The sequence below is a fragment of the Hippocampus zosterae genome, chromosome 17 (assembly GCF_025434085.1).
Source record: "Hippocampus zosterae strain Florida chromosome 17, ASM2543408v3, whole genome shotgun sequence".
NCBI lineage: Eukaryota > Metazoa > Chordata > Actinopteri > Syngnathiformes > Syngnathidae > Hippocampus > Hippocampus zosterae.
Window position 1 is genome coordinate 2,512,033 of NC_067467.1, and position 16,690 is coordinate 2,528,722.

Below are 16,690 nucleotides of genomic sequence, written 5' to 3' on the forward strand. Positions count from 1 at the left end.
ACTAATTAGCGACAAGTCCACTTTTAAGAAAATGGCGAACCATCTCCCGAGTTTTTTGTCCCCAGCTAAACTCAAGATATTACTTTCCCAAAAGAAAATAATTTTTTGGGGGGGGTCACAGTTGGACTCCATTCTTTTACTTGTGTGCTGTCGGTGATTTTCCACTCACTTCACTCTTCGGGCAAGCCACGCCCACTTCAATCATCCCTCTGCTCACCTGGGCAAAGCGGCGCTCGAGAACAGCTATTTGAGCCGCTCGTTCGCTCAGTCTTTTCCAGATTTTTTTTTCTTTTTTTAAGGATGAGATACAGGCTGAGTGGCCATTATGGGGGGGGGGTTTTCAGCAAATTTGTAAAATATTGCTCTGGGAACCCCCCACCTCCATCAATAAATATGTCATATTTATAGGTCTGTCAGGAAGAAACTATTTTATGCATTCATAAATGTGATTCATTAATTCATAATACATTTTAAGAATGCTGGCTACATTCAAATTGATGTTAATCACTACTTGTTAAGCATTTCGAGTTATGATAGCGAGAGAGAGAGAGACATAGATTCCTAAAAGTGTCTTCAACCGTAACAACAGCAACTATCCAGGCCAATATTACGTGACTGTTTCATCATTCATACCCAGGGAGCTTTCAAAAATTTCCTTCTTTTTCATATTAATGCAATATCATAGTTGGGAGGGGTAATAAAACGAAACCTGGCGTTCACTCATTTCATCAATCACATTTTTTTCCAGTTTCGGATTTCAAGAACTGCCGTCAAATATGAATATATATGATGAAGAAATCAGAACGGCAACATCGGAAGCCGATCCAAATCACGTTACAGAAGCGCAACCGTAGCCTTGCTCATTGGGTCACGGGCAGTTATTCCGAACGTCACCTGTCGAAAACAGGCTCTGTGACAACTTTTGGCACTTGAACTGGCGCAACCGAGCCTGTCCTCCTCGCAGGCAATGAGGCACACAGTGGGACAGCTGCGAGAGCCATGAATTATCCATGAGCCGAGAGGCAGCGGGAACAGCGCCGGGGTACGCGGCGCGAGACTTTAACTGAAACAACCTGTCAAACCGGGTCAGGATTGTTTACAAGCACCCGGCACAAGGTGGGAGAATTTACCAAAAGGCAACAGCGTCGGTTGCGCAGCTGTGCCCGTTTGTGCATCACGACTTTTATTTCCCAACCGTATATGTGGCCATAACTTTGAGAAATCACAGTCATAATGTGCATTTAAGGATGGAATCCCCACTGAAACATGAAAGAAAAAACACAAAAGACATTAAGGTGGGAGACGAATGCATTTCAATTTTTGCAGGATGCACAATACCAAGATGTGAATTGGACCACACGTTTTGTAATGCAACTACTCCGGCTATGTGTGTGTGTGTGTTTTAATGACACAAGCCTAATGACTTTTCCTGGAATGGTTCCAGTCTTCTTCCCGTGGCCCAAATGCGAACCGACTGAAACAGTTTTTGCATCTGATGGGGGTGTCACATTCGTCAATCGGGAGCAGTTTGTGCTTAGAGCACTAAAGTACTTCCATTTGAAATGTCCATCCATCCAATCGGAGGGGCGCATAATAAGCATGATCCCGTCAGAGCAGACCCCATGCGATCCGCCTCACATTTTGCCTGCAACGAGTGCGCAACTTTCAAAAATAAACATGGTTTCAAATAACAGGTTGCCTGCAGTGCCCATGCTGGTGTGTCACAACTTCTATTTCTTATATCTCGCCCCCCTGTTGTGACACCCCAGCGTGAATGCCGCCCGTACATATCGTAAAGTGTTGCCCACTGTCACCCATGAAATCCTACGTCGGTACCATATTGGGAGTAGCGAAGCATCCTATCTTTGGCAAACGCGTGCTGAACTCGTGGATGTTGTTGCCCCAGAAAATAAGCAACCCCTCCTTTAGCTACGCACATTAAATGTGTCAAGACCAGTTGAGGTTGGCCTGCAAATGAGTGAAATGTGGGATGAGCGAATTAATCCTGCGTGTGATATTGGTCCAGCAGTGGTTGATGAGTAATCCGAGGACACTGGCGCTACATCCAGGTCACCTCAGAGGGGGGGTGGGTACTAATACAAGGTCACATCATCAACCTCAACATCATCGTCTGTCCCACATCATCATTTGTATTCGATAATATGGCTATTTATTTATTTTATGGTTGGCGCACAAACTGAAGGTTTCGGTTTTTGAGGATCATGTTTCCTCTTTGGGGGATTCCTTTTCCTCCTCTGGAGAATATGCAAGGCCGCACTAAATGTTTTCTGAAGTCACGTTCATAGAAAAATCAGAATAGAATACAAATGACCATTTAAGGCAATCTCGTCTGTGTTCAAATTGCTAGCCTTTAGCATTTGAGCAGTTCTTTAGTGTAGCTTCCGCGGTACACTTTGAAGCTAAGGTCCTGTCAGCAATTCCTTGGCATGCTCCTCATTCATTTTCGCATCTTCAAAACGTGCATAGTTTTCTAATATACACTTGATAATAACGAACATCATACTAAAAACAACAATAAAACATTTTGTACAACTCCTCCAACTGTATACCTGCTCTGTATCATTATCAAGCTAAAGTTGATGTTCCCTGAACCCGAGCCATTGTTCTTTCGTCACCATGCGTTCTGGTGCAATAGTCTTCGCAGGAACAACCCAGGGCTAAGTAATGCTACGAACACCAAAGAGCTTGCAAAGGGCAAGAGAAATAAATAACAAAAGATCACTTGTCTAATAAATGACAAGGTAAAGCCAATCAATAACACAAAAAAGCACCAAAGATAACAGTATTTCACCCCCCCCCCAAAAAAACTGAAATAACAAGAGGAAAGCAGAAAACAAACAGGACAATGAACAAGATCAACAATAACAACAAAGGTCTAGCCAAAAAAACAAAAAAAAAACATGACGAGGAACAGCTGCGGAAGGGGAGGAAGATCCCTCCACTGCCACCTGCTGGAGACAAAACAAAACACACCCAAGACACATGGGGAGAACATGCAAACTTCACACAGGAACGCCACTCTGAGAAGAACATGCTAAAGTATATATATATATAAACATACATTTAATTAATTTCATAATCAGAACTTCACTTTGAAATTGAAAGAAGGATGACATGTATTTCTTGCTGCTTTTTCAACATTATGTCCAATATATTTTTTTTTTCTTTTCTAAAATGTAATATCGCTAATCACATGGCTTGAGAACATCCTTCCCAAGGAGTACAAGCTTATGCGGGAGCGGGCAGAAAAAGCCAAAGCCACAGGAGAGCGTGATCTCAGCCCAGCCTCCCCCATACTTTTTGCTCGGCTTTAAACCTGCATCCATTGCTCAAAAAACTGTCACGCTCGGCTGCATTCCAGCTTCTTAGAATAACCATCCTCTTTATCTTTGTCTCATGTTGTTCCCCGCAGGACTCCGCAAAGCACGCACCTATCATGATACCTGCTTTGTAAAGAAATATACGAGGCTATTGTATCGGGACCAATTATCTGAGTTAGATGGATGAAAGTGAGTTGACCCAACGAGGTGGATGGCTCGCGTGACTTGAACCACTTTGACGGTGGTGCTATTGATCAGAAAAAGGCAACGCCGTGTGTCAGAAAAGATGTCATCAAACGCAAATGGAGAAACGTGCCGCAACACACAATTTGTTTAGTCCGGGTAAAGTCATCGATTCGTTTCATTTTCAAAAAGGTCAGCGACCCATGACGAAGATTAATTACCGAAATACACCATACAGGAAATTGGTCGTAATTTCATGATCCATAATAATGCAAACATGAATCGGGGCACCCTTTTTTGTTGTATTTATTGAATTTTGGTCATCTGGTGCAATACAGTTCAAGAAAGTAAGAATCATTCATACACATACAATATTTAGGTTTGAATAGGACAATTCCTTAACTGCTCCTTACCTTTCCCGACCGAGGGCATTGTAGTAAAACATTGATATTTTCCACATTGTCATTTTTAAAATGGCTCTTCAGAGCCGTTTAATATTGAAGTAGCGAGGCTATAACGAGACGTGATAGCTGATGGGCACAAACCTCATTTGTTTCAATTTACAAACCGAGGCGGCTACTGAATTATTAATGTCAAGTAAACCTCGAAAACAAATATTATTCAGTGCTGTAGAGGAGGCGATGGCTCCTGTCAAACACGTTTGGCTCTGCTTAGAAGGCGAAGAAGCAGCGGTGGGTCAACACTTAGCTTGGCAGACAATCCAACAAATTCCAACCCAGAGCCTGATTCAGATCTATTCAAATTGAAGTTGTATTTGAGCCAGTGGCGCACCGATTGGGGAGGATAAAAAAACACATCAGTGGATGTCGAGCACTCACCAATCTTGATAAATTTTATTACAACACATTCAATGAGTGGAAAATTGAGAAGCCAAATGGATCATTTTCTAAATGCATTTTATACACAGGTCGAAATACGTGAGAGCAGGCAAACCGGTTTAAGTAGCGATGGAATGATTCGAGCCATTAAAAAAAAAGCTCAGATTCAATTTTACAGACAGTTAAAGAATCCTCAGGAGGCTTCCCTGACATTTTGTAGATTTTACTGGATTCATCTTACATTCACCGGGGTAGGGGTGGCCTAGCAACCTCCAACTGTTCCTTGGACACTGGATCGCTGCCCAGGAAAATAAATTCTTCATGCACTTTGGGATCAATTTTTTTTTTACTTGAGTTTCCCTTGAAGGAAATTGCTTCCTCTCTCCGTCACATATACATCCATAAGCGCAGTCTGTGTGCATATGCAAGTGGAAGCGTCCCAATTATTAAGCAACCTTGGGGAAAAGGAACCAATCCATCTCAGTGTTTTAACACAAAGGTGAAGGTTCCCCGATTGCAAGTGACACAAAGACATATGGCATCATGTGGAGACATCGGGCGAAACAAAGCATCCATCATCCTCTGACACTACCGCGAGTCACATTGCCAGTTATGGGCAGTAAGACCTTAAGAGTTTGCTCTCTAACACTATTCTCATTTTAATGGCGTGTTATGCGACTGTCGGGAGGCTGTGAATGACAGAAATTTATACAACGTAGGCAAGGCCCGAAGCCATTCTCACATGCTGTTGGGGCTGTCGTTCTCCCCTTGCTTTTTTTTTGGAGTAAGCTGTTCAAAATGCAAGTACTTTTAGTCAGCCGTATTTGGCAAGATATATACCAAATAACGGAGGTCTGTTTTCCAAAGTATCATAAAAGTGTCACTGGTTCTACTGGTACTTCCAACACCAACAAATGTTCAGTGCAATGGAACACAACTGAAAATCAACAATTAGAGGGCACGATTGATCACACCACAGCTCACGAAAACAGCATTTTACTCTATAAGCATGAATCCAATCAGTGAATGTAACCAAGCATAGAAACTGGACAACCGGGGCAGGGGAACGAGATTCCACTCGAATGCAAAGTCTGATTGATGAAAAGTGGCTGCAACGCAAAGATGGCGGATGATCCCACAAGAGGCCCCGCGGCTGTTTAAAATGTGAACTTGCCTTGATCGCCGAGCTTGTCGCTTCGTCGCTAACACCACCTTCGCTCCTACGCGGCACATCGCGGTTCTTTATTCCGCAGACACCCACGATTCACTCACCTGTAGGCATAATGTAGGAATGCACCTTTGCGAGGCGCGCTCGCTTGATGAGGTCGTTGAGTTTTCGTAAAGCAGCGTTGCGGTCGAGAGTGTGAGCTTTTGTTAAATTGTTATTAGCATTTTATGTTTGAACATTACAGTATTGACTTTGATGTTAAAGTTACCTAAATTATATTCTCTTTAATAATTTTTTTAACATGTTTAACATTGTTTATGTTGAGAGCGTCTGATTGGCTGAAGGAAACAGGAAGTGTTTTAGTAGCCGGAAGAAATAGTTGTGTTTTCGTGGGTGCTGGGGTGCAGAGGCCCCCCACCCCCTTTTAATAAAACTGCATTCAAAGGATTCCATCTCTCCTTTGGCCTATTCTTAAAGTAGAGCTGTCCACTAAAAACAACGAACCCCCCAACTTTCAAGAGTAACAGCTGTCTGTTTTGATTTTAATGGTGTGCCTGTTATTTGACATGATAAAATTATTTGACAAATGTTTCGACATTGTACTCCCAAAAGCAAGACATCAGTTCAGATATGAGCCACGCGTGGCTTTGCTACCGTTTGTGAGCTCGATTTCTTTTTTGGGTTGCATTTTAGAATCGAGACAGTTTCTTTTCTTCTGATTACACGTGCCCTTGCAGTCTCTGCACACACTGGTCACGATTTTCCACCTGAAGAAAGTACAAGGATTCTCTCGCCTTCTGAAACAGGCATCCGCTTTGGGGGTGCAAGAACGTGACATTGAAGCTTTACAGAAGTATTATTTTCTAAACGGATAGCCTTGATTGAATGTCCTTCAACGTTGTGGTGTTTGTGGGCTATGGAGGCGTAATCGCCCTACTAATCACTAGACTGCTGAAAAGGCCATTTGACAATATTCAAATAGGCAGCCCCTGACAACATGCTTTTGCAAATACCTCTAATTTAATCTCAGCCCGAATCACTTTACGGGACAGCCTTTGTGTTATACTGGTGACTGGATTTCATCATTGTTCCGTTTCCGTGCAGATTGTCTCTCCGACCTCACGATGACGAAAGCAGCCACTTCTTTCATCAAATATTGCATGCAACAAGCCATCTGGAGTTTTCCCTCGCAACCTTCCACTTATTGCTCTGGAGAGGCTAACTCTTACAGCCACACTGCAACACAGCCGCCACAGACATCGCGCCCCCCCCGTCCAATTCAGCGTAAAGGCTCTCTGGAGGCCACAGCAATATAAGTTCTTGTAATGAATTCTTTATTCAAGCGCAACTCTTCTTCCTATTCCTTCTCCTAATGAGCTTCAGTAAGAAAAATGTGAATCTGCGCAACCATTCTGGGACGATATGCGGGTAGTTGGCTTTCAATGCATGTTATACCAGCCTCAGGTTATGTAGATACATTTGTTTTATTTAAATCAAGAAGCTGGATTTTCTTCAAGAGTGCAATATATTCATCGCTGGTAAATATTGTAACACGCGCAGAAGCCAAATATAAAAATCATCTGCATGATTTGCATAAACCGTATGTGATCATATTTTGCAGTGGAGTTTGTAACAATGGGCAAAAAGGTGCCACAATATGAGAAACAGCTCTCTAAACCACAGCCAACTTCAATCTTATCTTTGTAATGGCAAGGCTAATATAAGTTTTGTGTTGGATTAGGGGGTGCAGGTTTCTATTTTTTATCATGTCAAGCTCGTTAAGATTTGTGTTCTCAAACGTGTTTCGACACAGTAAATTTGTTTACAAGATAATTAAAAAAAACATGAACTGGGGGGGCTCGAACATTTTCTGCACGAGTACACTGACATCTAGTGGCCAATCAAAGAAAATTCAGTGACAAACTGCTGCCATATCACTTTGACACGACATGACTTCTATTGACCCATCACGCGCATTGACGACTGTCCAGCGATCAATGACACTTGACTGTCTTTTTTTTTAATCCAACACAGATTGACTACAGTGTCCACCACAACAAAGCTTCCGCTGCAAGAATGATCCAAGAATTCCCAAGCGGCGTTACCCGGATGCCAATTGGGCTTTGAGTCCGTTGTCGAGCCGGCGCTACCTCGAGGCAGTTGAGCTGGTGTGCGATTGGCTAGAAAGGGTAGTGGATGTACTGAGCTGAGAGAAACCACTATGGCTGGACTCCAGGCTGGTCATGGATCCCCTAGGAAAAAAAAAAAAAAGACATGACACGTATCGCAGTACACACACTCGTGGAAGTCAACATTGATGAGGAAAAAAATATTCGCTAGGCAAGTTCCAAAAAAAGGACAACTTTGGAAATTTTAAGATAAGATAAGATAAGATAAGATATCCTTTATTCGTCCCACAATGGGGAAATTTACAGCCTCCAGCAGCAAGAATGTATGTAGAAAGAAGAAAGGAGAAAGAAATTTTGAATTCACCCATGATTTTTTTTTAAATAGTGTGGCGTTATCGCAAAAAAAAAACCCTTCAAGTCAGAGTGAAATAAATGAACTGACCTGATGTCTTGGGAAGCCAGCACCTCGATATAGTACATGATTTTACACTTGTGGGAGGAGACTTGCAGAGAGGCCAGCACATCATCCACATAAGACAAGCTGGAGGCCGAGGCGGCCGGCGCGCTGTGAAAGCACCACTGGAGGATGTAGTATCCAGGCCAACGAGTGATGTGAGAGCCCTATTAGAACAAAGACAAGGAAGGTGCCGATTCAATGCGAGACTCCAGTAATGGGGAAGGCAAGTCGGTAGCGGTGGACACTTTTTAGACATGTTCGCGAGTCTAAAAATAGGAGATGAGTCCACCGCGGTGTGCTCCATTTTACCTGTACGCTCTCCCCCTCTCTGCATGCGAGGGCTTTCTCGACACGGCTGTAGTCCTGACCCAGCACCCAACTCTTGTCTAACAGCTGCGGACTGACGGAGCCCAAGGATGTGAAACCGTGGGCTCCGAGCGCGTCTTTCTTGGACGGCCGCGGAGCCCTCTTGGAATGGTAGATGCAGAAAAGCACGTCCCCTTTGGACACGTCAAAGTCCCAGGTAATGACGGAGGAAGCTTCCACGATCTCGATGGAAATCTGAAGGCCATACAGACAGAAAGAGAGGAAAGAACAGAAGTTGAGATGACGGTCACTTCATTTGCATATTTTTCCCTGCAATGCGCAGTTGTGTTTTAAATCCGGCGCTTCAATTTCCAGAAAAAAAGCAAAATTGACATTGACATTCAACCTCATATGGAGCTCCTTTGAAAATGCTGCCACTTTTATAGATGGATTCTGTCAATAGTCGGTTGTCTTCGATCTCCAGCTCCTCTGCTGTCCTGTACAAGGACTTGGGCACTAAACCCCCCTCGGGGATGTCGCACTTGGAAGGGGTTGAAGAAAGAAAGAAAGAAAGAAAATGAGCTTGCCGACAAACGACGCTTCAACGGAAACAAAATTTGCTGCTCGATGTGTCGGACGCGATTCCACAAAAACTCACCACGCAGTCCCCTCCAAGAAAGTCGGGAAGAAACGCCTGGTCAATGTAGTCCACCAAACCTCCCGGACCCTTGTAGTCATTTGCGGCATAAACGAGGAACTTCTTACGGGTGTTTTCATTGATCAGAGGGCTGACCTACAAGTCCGATACCAAAACATGGATACCAAATCAACTATTCGATACAATCCACAGGTTTATGGATTATTCAATTGTATAATGTCACCATCATGATTTTTTTTGTGTGTCTGTTCTATTTTGATCTTTGAAATGGAGTTATAATAACGACACTTTTTTTATTTGCTGTCATTCTTCCACTGAAGGTGTTTTCAGCCTGGGATCGGGTCCAGCTCCCCCCGTGATCCTAAACCGCAGAAGCAGTTAAAAATAAATCAAGCGTATTGCTTTGTAATTGCGGCGGTGTGACTCATAACGTCATGAACCCACCGCGGTTTATATATTACGAATCTTCAATTGTATTTTCTTCCCCCAGCACATATGAGCAACGACTGTACGTTCGGACTTCTCGACACTTAAGTGCCGCCGCAGCGGTCGACGATAAGAACAAATAGGAGAGCCGTTTGAAAAGTTCTGACGAGAAAAAATAGATTCCGTGTGTCATTTAAAAAGCATTGTTGCGGATGTTGTGCTTCAACCTTTCAAAAGCAGAAATTCATGCTCGGCGTGGTGACATGATATTCATTCATTCATCTTCCTAACCGCTCGATCCTCACTAGGGTCGCGGGGGGTGCTGGAGCCTATCCCAGCTGTCTCCGGGCAGTAGGCGGGGGACACCCTGAATCGGTTGCCAGCCAATCGCAGGGCACACAGAAACGAACAACCATTCGCACTCACACCTAGGGACAATTTAGAGTGTTCAATCAGCCTGCCACGCATGTTTTTTTTGGAATGTGGGAGGAAACCGGAGCACCCGGAGAAAACCCACGCAGGCCCGGGGAGAACATGCAAACTCCACACAGGGAGGCCGGAGCTGGTATCGAACCCGGTACCTCTGCACTGTGAAGCCGACGTGCTAACCACTTGGCTACCGGGCCGCGACATGATATAAAAATCTCAAATTATTCGAAGCATCCGGTCAGCATGATGCAAAGCGCACTGAATTCCTTTCCTAACGCGGTGGCTGGTGAGAATAGAGTCGCCGATTATGCTCACCAGGGTCCAGAGCACAGGAAATAGTCTGGGTGCTTTCAGCATGAACAGGCGGCCCAGCGTCTCGGGGTAGTTGGCCTCCACGACTTCAATGATTCTCAGGAGAGCCTTCAGACCCGGTCTCCACAGATGACGCATGTTCAAACCCTCCAGATCCACCAGGCAAGTCCAGCACCTGCCGCACAAAATATTTTCAAGATTGTTTTGTGGGATTTTTTTTTTAAAATAACCACCGTTTCACAAGGAGGGAATTCTGTCACCAAATCGGTCGACCAAAGACCGCCGTGTTCTCCTCACAGCGCCTCAGACCCTCTTCGTTGACGGCAACGACCTGGGTGGGAAAGGGAACGCGCGCAGGTCAGCCGTACGATCGGCGTGCCAAATAGCTAATTCGAGTGTCAACGTGAGCGTAAAGCCTTTCACCTGTCGAACCAGCACCTCTTCCGTCAAGGCGCGCATCAAACCTTTTGTGTCCATGTGACCCAACCGCAACACATACAGAGGCCGACCATCTAAACGCACACAGACGGGGATCATGCGGACCAAAAAAAAAAAAAAATTGAGCAGAAATTCAAAACAAAACAAGGGGACGATGCCTCTGTCATTGTGGTGCCAGCCTCCGCAATAATAGTCCTGGAGAAGCTGAGGACGCAGCCACGAGTCCAACAGAAAATCCACTTGGTGTTGCTTCCTCCAGGTCAGCGATTGGCAGAGAAGCTCTCGAGCCTTGTCAAAGTTAAAGTCGGTGGCGATCAGAAAGCGCAGCACGTGCTGATCCTTTGGACACTGCAAAGCCCCCCCCACCCCAAAAAAAAGATCATCATATAACCGGGAAACTAGATCACTTCTATTTCATGAGTTAACAACGTGGGAAAAGTGAGCTAATGTGTTGAGACAAAATTGATGTGACCTTGCCCTTGTTGGTTTCCTGGAGCCACTGGCGCAGTCGGATAAGACAGCTTTCCTGCAGAGGCGTTAAATCACCAAGGTAACGTCTGATGTAATCAGCATCCAGCTTGTCTGCGGGCCAAAACGCGGCGTGAACTTCGCACGTCGTCCGCGGCGCGCATTACCGAGAGACTTTTGGGGCACTTTCAAACAGAGTGGAAAATATCAACGACACCAGACGGAAGCTCATGCGCTCGCAAGGTGTCGTTTTCTGACGCTTTGCATGCACCGGGGGGAATGATGCTGCTCACTTTCATGCAACACGTAATGCGGAGTGAAAAATAAAAGTTGTAAACGGAGGCTTTAGGGCGGCCCGGTAGTCCAGTGGTTAGCACGTCGGCTTCACAGTGCAGAGGTACCGGGTTCGATTCCAGCTCCGGCCTCCCTGTGTGGAGTTTGCATGTTCTCCCCGGGCCTGCGTGGGTTTTCTCCGGGTGCTCCGATTTCCTCCCACATTCCAAAAACATGCGTGGCAGGCTAATTGAACACTCTAAATTGTCCCTAGGTGTGAGTGCGAATGGTTGTTCGCCTCTTTGTGCCCTGCGATTGGCTGGCAACCGATTCAGGGTGTCCCCCGCCTACTGCCCGGAGACAGCTGGGATAGGCTCCAGCATCAAGCGGTTAGGAAGATGAATGAATGAATGAATGAACTGAGGCTTGGTCATGTGCTACAACCATGCAAGAATTGCAAGATGAGGTTTTTTTTTGCAGCTCCCTTTTACTGTGCATTTTCTCCCTGCAGGCCTATCCCAGCCGTCTTTGGGCAGTAGGCGAGGGGGGGGGGGACACCCTGAACCGGTTGCCAGACAATCGCAGGGAACACAGAGACAAACTACCGTCCGTGCTCACACACACACACCCAAGGACAATTTTGAGGGTTCAATCAGCCTGTCATGCATGTTTTCGGAATGTGGGAGGAATCCGGAGTACCCGGAGAAAAACCATGCAGGCATGGGGAGAGCATGCAAACTCCACACAGGAAGGCCCCGTGAGGCACTGTGAGGTCACCTAACTACTGGACCACAAGGCCGCCCAGCTCTGAAAAGGTGTTTTTCTTATTTAGCAATTTGCTACGTCTTATTTTGTGACATGCCCAGCGACGTGAATAAAAATATTTACAAAACGGCCCATTTTCGGGGACACTGTCGCTGTCAAAGAAGAACGTCATACTTGTGCAGCGCGTTGTCACACTGACCAACGGGAGAGGCAGTTGCTATTTCGGCAGGGCCGTCCTCGTCGTAGACAGCCGGCGCATCTTGGACCCCGTTTCCAGGGACGGCTTGCGTCGGAGAGGGTACAGCCCACCGAGGTATGTACGTTATGCCCTCTTTTTCCAGCTCCGCGAGGTGATACTGGATAATTTCTTTACCCTAGAAAGGAGGACGACAGACAAGAAAGTGGCTCAAAAGACGACCGTAAACATTTTCCGTGCCCGCGGTCAGAAAAGAGTCAGAGCAAAGAAAATGCTAACTTTTTCGATGCTATTAGCGTACTGCTTCATCGCTATCTTCTCTGCCAGGCCTTCAAAGCCGAAAAAGGATTTCACGTCGAGGCTAGCTGTCTGTTTGAAACACGTCCACTCTTCATTCTCAGGATGGACCTGCCAAAGCCAGATCAGAAAATATGAAGCTGTGGCGCACTTTGTTGTCATGTTCCTTCAAATTATATTTGACTAACTGACGGATTCCATGCTCACCGTATATTTGCAGCATTCGCAGGAAATGACTCGGTTGGAAAACGTTTCGTTCTGTACCTCAATGATGAGAGTCCGCTCTCTGCGGTTCAGAGTGTTCTTTTGGATGAAATACAGGTAGTCGACACCTGCAATCTTTGTATCGGAAAAAAAAAAGCAGTCACGTGGTCAACAAAATGCCATGACAAAACATTGTTCAAATGTTCACTTTTTTTTGTGCTTAAAAAAAAAAAAATAGGCCAAGATAAATCATTAAAAAAAACGATTCCATCAGTGTGACAGGTTCAAATCAACTGAAAAAAAGGCATATTTTTGAGAGGTTTGGTTAAAAACAAACGAGTGAAATAGTCTGTCTCCATGTTCCGGAAAGCGCTTTGTTACAGCTGCAGCGGTTGTGAAGGCGCAATATAAATAAAGCTGTATTGTGTTGTTTTCCCTTTAGTGTAGCTCCCCCTGGTGGATGCGTAATGCAACCGCAGCCACTTAACCTTGGCATACTTAAGCAATGATGAGTACATTGAAGGTCTTTGCACTTGTATTTCGGTGATCAGAGCGTCCAAGTGGATTAAGTTGTACGTGAAAGCAAAGATTACCCGCTTGAGGAGTCGAGGTGCATCGATGTCAATCGTGCAGCGCCTCTCGATCACCAGCGTGGAGCCGTCCTGGCTTTGGCTCTCACTGATGATCTCGCTGTCTACAAACACTGGGATCAATGGGCACTTTGGGAATCTCTTGTTGTATGCCTGACAAGGAGAAATTAAGGGAGGTGATGCCAATGCTCAACACAAAATGACAACAGTTTCGTAACATTTTAGCGGGCTGCCGAGATTTTTGCGCTCATTTGGCAATCGAGGGCTTTTGAGCAGGCTGTACAATATTCATTCATTCATCTTCTGTACCGCTTGATCCTCACTAGGGTCGCGGGGGGTGCTGGAGCCCATCCCAGCCATCTCCGGGCAGTAGGCGGGGGACACCCTGAATCGGTTGCCAGCCAATCGCAGGGCACACATAGACGAACAACCATCCACGCTCACACTCACACCTAGGGACAATTTAGAGCGTTCAATCAGCCTGCCATGCATATTTTTGGAATGTGGGAGGAAACCGGAGCACCCGGAGAAAACCCACGCAGGCCCGGGGAGAACATGCAAACTCCACACAGGGAGGCCGGAGCTGGTATCGAACCCGGTACCTCTGCACTGTGAAGCCGACGTGCTAACCACTGGACTACCGGGCCGCCGGCTGTACAATAGTACAATAATATTCATGAGACATCCAGACAAGTCATACAAAGAAGGTATTACTGTCACGAGGACGGCTGGCAGAAAGAGTGGCTGCCAAAGGCAAGTTGAGTCAAGGCTGAATGAAAAATCTTGGGAGTAAATAAAAGTGTCTGAAGGGAAAGAGGATTCGTTGCGAGTCTCAAAGGAGCTGGAGATTCGACAAGAAAGTATTATTTTATGATACCTTCCATTTAGGAGATTTATTTGAAGAGAAGATTTTCAGCAAGTCATACAAAGTGTGCGCGGCTGTTGACTTGGACCGTAGATTGATTGAAAGAGTTCCCGGCCGGCGTCTGCAGTGCAAAGTGTCACGGTTGTTGCGTAAGCATGGTTTAATGGATAACAAAAAGAGGGCCTTAAAACCTGCTCTGACTAGGACCAATATTTACTAAGCACTTTTAATGGTGGAACTTACTCCTTTCCTTCATACTCGAAAGCAGCTGCCGTGCATTTGAGGGGAAAAGACTACTCACTGCGATTATCAATTCAAACGGATGTTTGTAGACCCGAACGGGAGACTGGTATTCCCGCACCATGGCCTCAGCTTCGTCCGCCCCTGAATAAAGGCAACGACAGCCATCACATTGACAAAGTCGACTCACCGCCACGCTTATAATTGCTGATTAGGCCGCCTTGGGTCAGGGTTCGGGATAGTAGCAGTTACACTCTTTGTCTAAAGCCTATACAATCATTTCAAGAGTACAAAATACGTGACTTACAGAGGTGGAATGTTGATCACAAGATATTTGAAGTTACTGATCCATTTGAACACCATCCACAGCCAGCTGGCAGAGGGAATGCCTTTTTTTTTTTTTTGCCTCCGTGGATGTTGTAAAATTGACAAAGCCGTGTGACCAGCTGGCAAACGTGAACTCCGCCTCTTTCGGACCAACGGGAAGCCACGTGTGTGTGTGTGTCAGATCTGGTATCTGTGGTAGAAGAGGACTGATAGGCGGGAAGTAAATGTAATGACATCTAATCCAATATCCTTAACTTTTTGTGAATACAGATTACATGTAAATTAATTCATGCAGATAAAGATGGACAATCTGAATTCTGTAAAATGACAATAAAGATTTATCAAACATAACAGTATAGTACAGTCAAACTAAATTTCGTGCGTAGTAAAGGCTCGTTTAATCTTAGATAAACACACACACGTTCCAATTTGCAAGACTGAACTTAGCTTGTTGATGTTGAGCGATAAAGTTCAGGTGACAGCAACGGCGCACTTCCTGTGGGTGACCGGAAGTAGTTGACAACCTCGTGAGCACACGAGATTTATCTCAGTGACGTCGGAGGGCGACTCGGTCAATATCAGCGATCTTGAACTCATTTACATATTAACGTTTGTATTGGTTGCGCTTGCGTTCCTCATCAAAATAAAGAACTGCGTCATCATGCGTGGATATTGTGTGACAAAGTGTTTCGTGAGTATTTTGACCGATTTAAAGCCAGTTAACGGTGCGTCAAGGTGACGTCACTGTACGACTACAATATGCTATTCTTGTTCAAAATGTCATTTTTGCTTTTTTAAAAATGTGATTATTAATTAAAACTCTTCTGACATGACAGTTGACCATTGCATTCATATTCCGCCGAGATGGTCACAAAAACGAATTTAATCCCCAGACACATCAAATGAAGCCATCGCTGGCAACTAATAGATGACTAAACTTTGTCGGCTTTAGAGTAAACTAGTTTCTTTTTGGTATCCATTTGATGAGAAAGCAACATTATTTTTTTGATAGTGTAAAACGCAAGCAACATCAGTTCAAACTGGTTGTAGTACATCTGCTGTCCACATGAGGTCCTCAGTCAATTATGATAATGGGCTGGACTTGTGATTTACATGGCGGGACACTTCAGCTCAAGTATTCAACATCAAATTCTGGTGGTTAAATTGACGAGCGATATCGCTGGATGTCATGTATGTGCCCGCGGAGCATCGCTCTCTTCTCGGTGAGAGGGAGGCCATAGCGTGTGTCAGATTAACATTTAACGCCAAAGCATATGACCTACTTTTCCTCCCAGAGCCACAGCACCAAGAAATAAATAGCACACGTCTATTTACCTGAGAGCTCGCAGAGGTTTGACAGTGAGTTTGTCAACATTATAAATAATCATCATTATCATAATAAGGGCATCAAATAACTGAGTTTAATAATCGCTTCATATGTCGATTCTGACTTTAAAAGTCATGTTTTAAGGTCCTCTCCTTTAATTCAAAAACATGACCTTAATTTAAATTGACAATGTGGAAAATGAATGCATTAATTGCACCTCCAACGATAATGACAATATTAATAATTCACTGCCATCACTTTGCAAAATAAGTGCTACTCCAGGGTGGCACGTGGCCCAATGTTTAGCACAAGTCAGGAATCCAAATAAGGGCTCCAGCTTTCCAGTGCCGAGTTTGCATGCTCTCCCCGTGTCTGTGTGGGTTTTCTCCGGGTAATCCGGTTTCCTCCCACATTCCAAACACATGTATGGTTAATTGAAGACTAAATTGTCA

The 16,690-nt window shown here is 44.9% G+C and overlaps 1 protein-coding gene across 1 annotated transcript; it reads right to left on the reverse strand.

Annotated features, from left to right (window-relative positions):
* Positions 1 to 6,996: 6,996 nt before the first annotated feature.
* Positions 6,997 to 15,031, reverse strand: LOC127589842 (SEC14-like protein 1). Its single transcript, XM_052049150.1, has 16 exons — positions 14,892 to 15,031; positions 14,646 to 14,728; positions 13,483 to 13,632; positions 12,893 to 13,024; positions 12,668 to 12,796; positions 12,392 to 12,566; positions 11,159 to 11,268; positions 10,845 to 11,034; positions 10,672 to 10,760; positions 10,509 to 10,579; positions 10,252 to 10,423; positions 9,082 to 9,216; positions 8,830 to 8,964; positions 8,427 to 8,678; positions 8,103 to 8,281; positions 6,997 to 7,783 (listed from the first exon to the last, which is right to left on the reverse strand). The coding sequence occupies exons 2-16, from the start codon at positions 14,706 to 14,708 to the stop codon at positions 7,678 to 7,680; spliced, it is 2,088 nt and encodes a 695-aa protein (XP_051905110.1). The 5' UTR covers positions 14,709 to 14,728; positions 14,892 to 15,031; the 3' UTR covers positions 6,997 to 7,677.
* Between the last annotated feature and the right edge of the window lie 1,659 nt (positions 15,032 to 16,690).

Excerpts from the sequence above, each read along its gene's own strand:
- LOC127589842 (XM_052049150.1), bottom strand. The coding sequence starts at position 14,708 with ATGGTGCGGGAATACCAGTCTCCCGTTCGGGTCTACAAACATCCGTTT. Across the intron at positions 13,633-14,645 it reads CGTTTGAATTGATAATCGCA|GCATACAACAAGAGATTCCC; the intron begins GTGAGTAGTCTT and ends TCTCCTTGTCAG. Across the intron at positions 10,580-10,671 it reads AAGAGGTGCTGGTTCGACAG|GTCGTTGCCGTCAACGAAGA; the intron begins GTGAAAGGCTTT and ends TTTCCCACCCAG.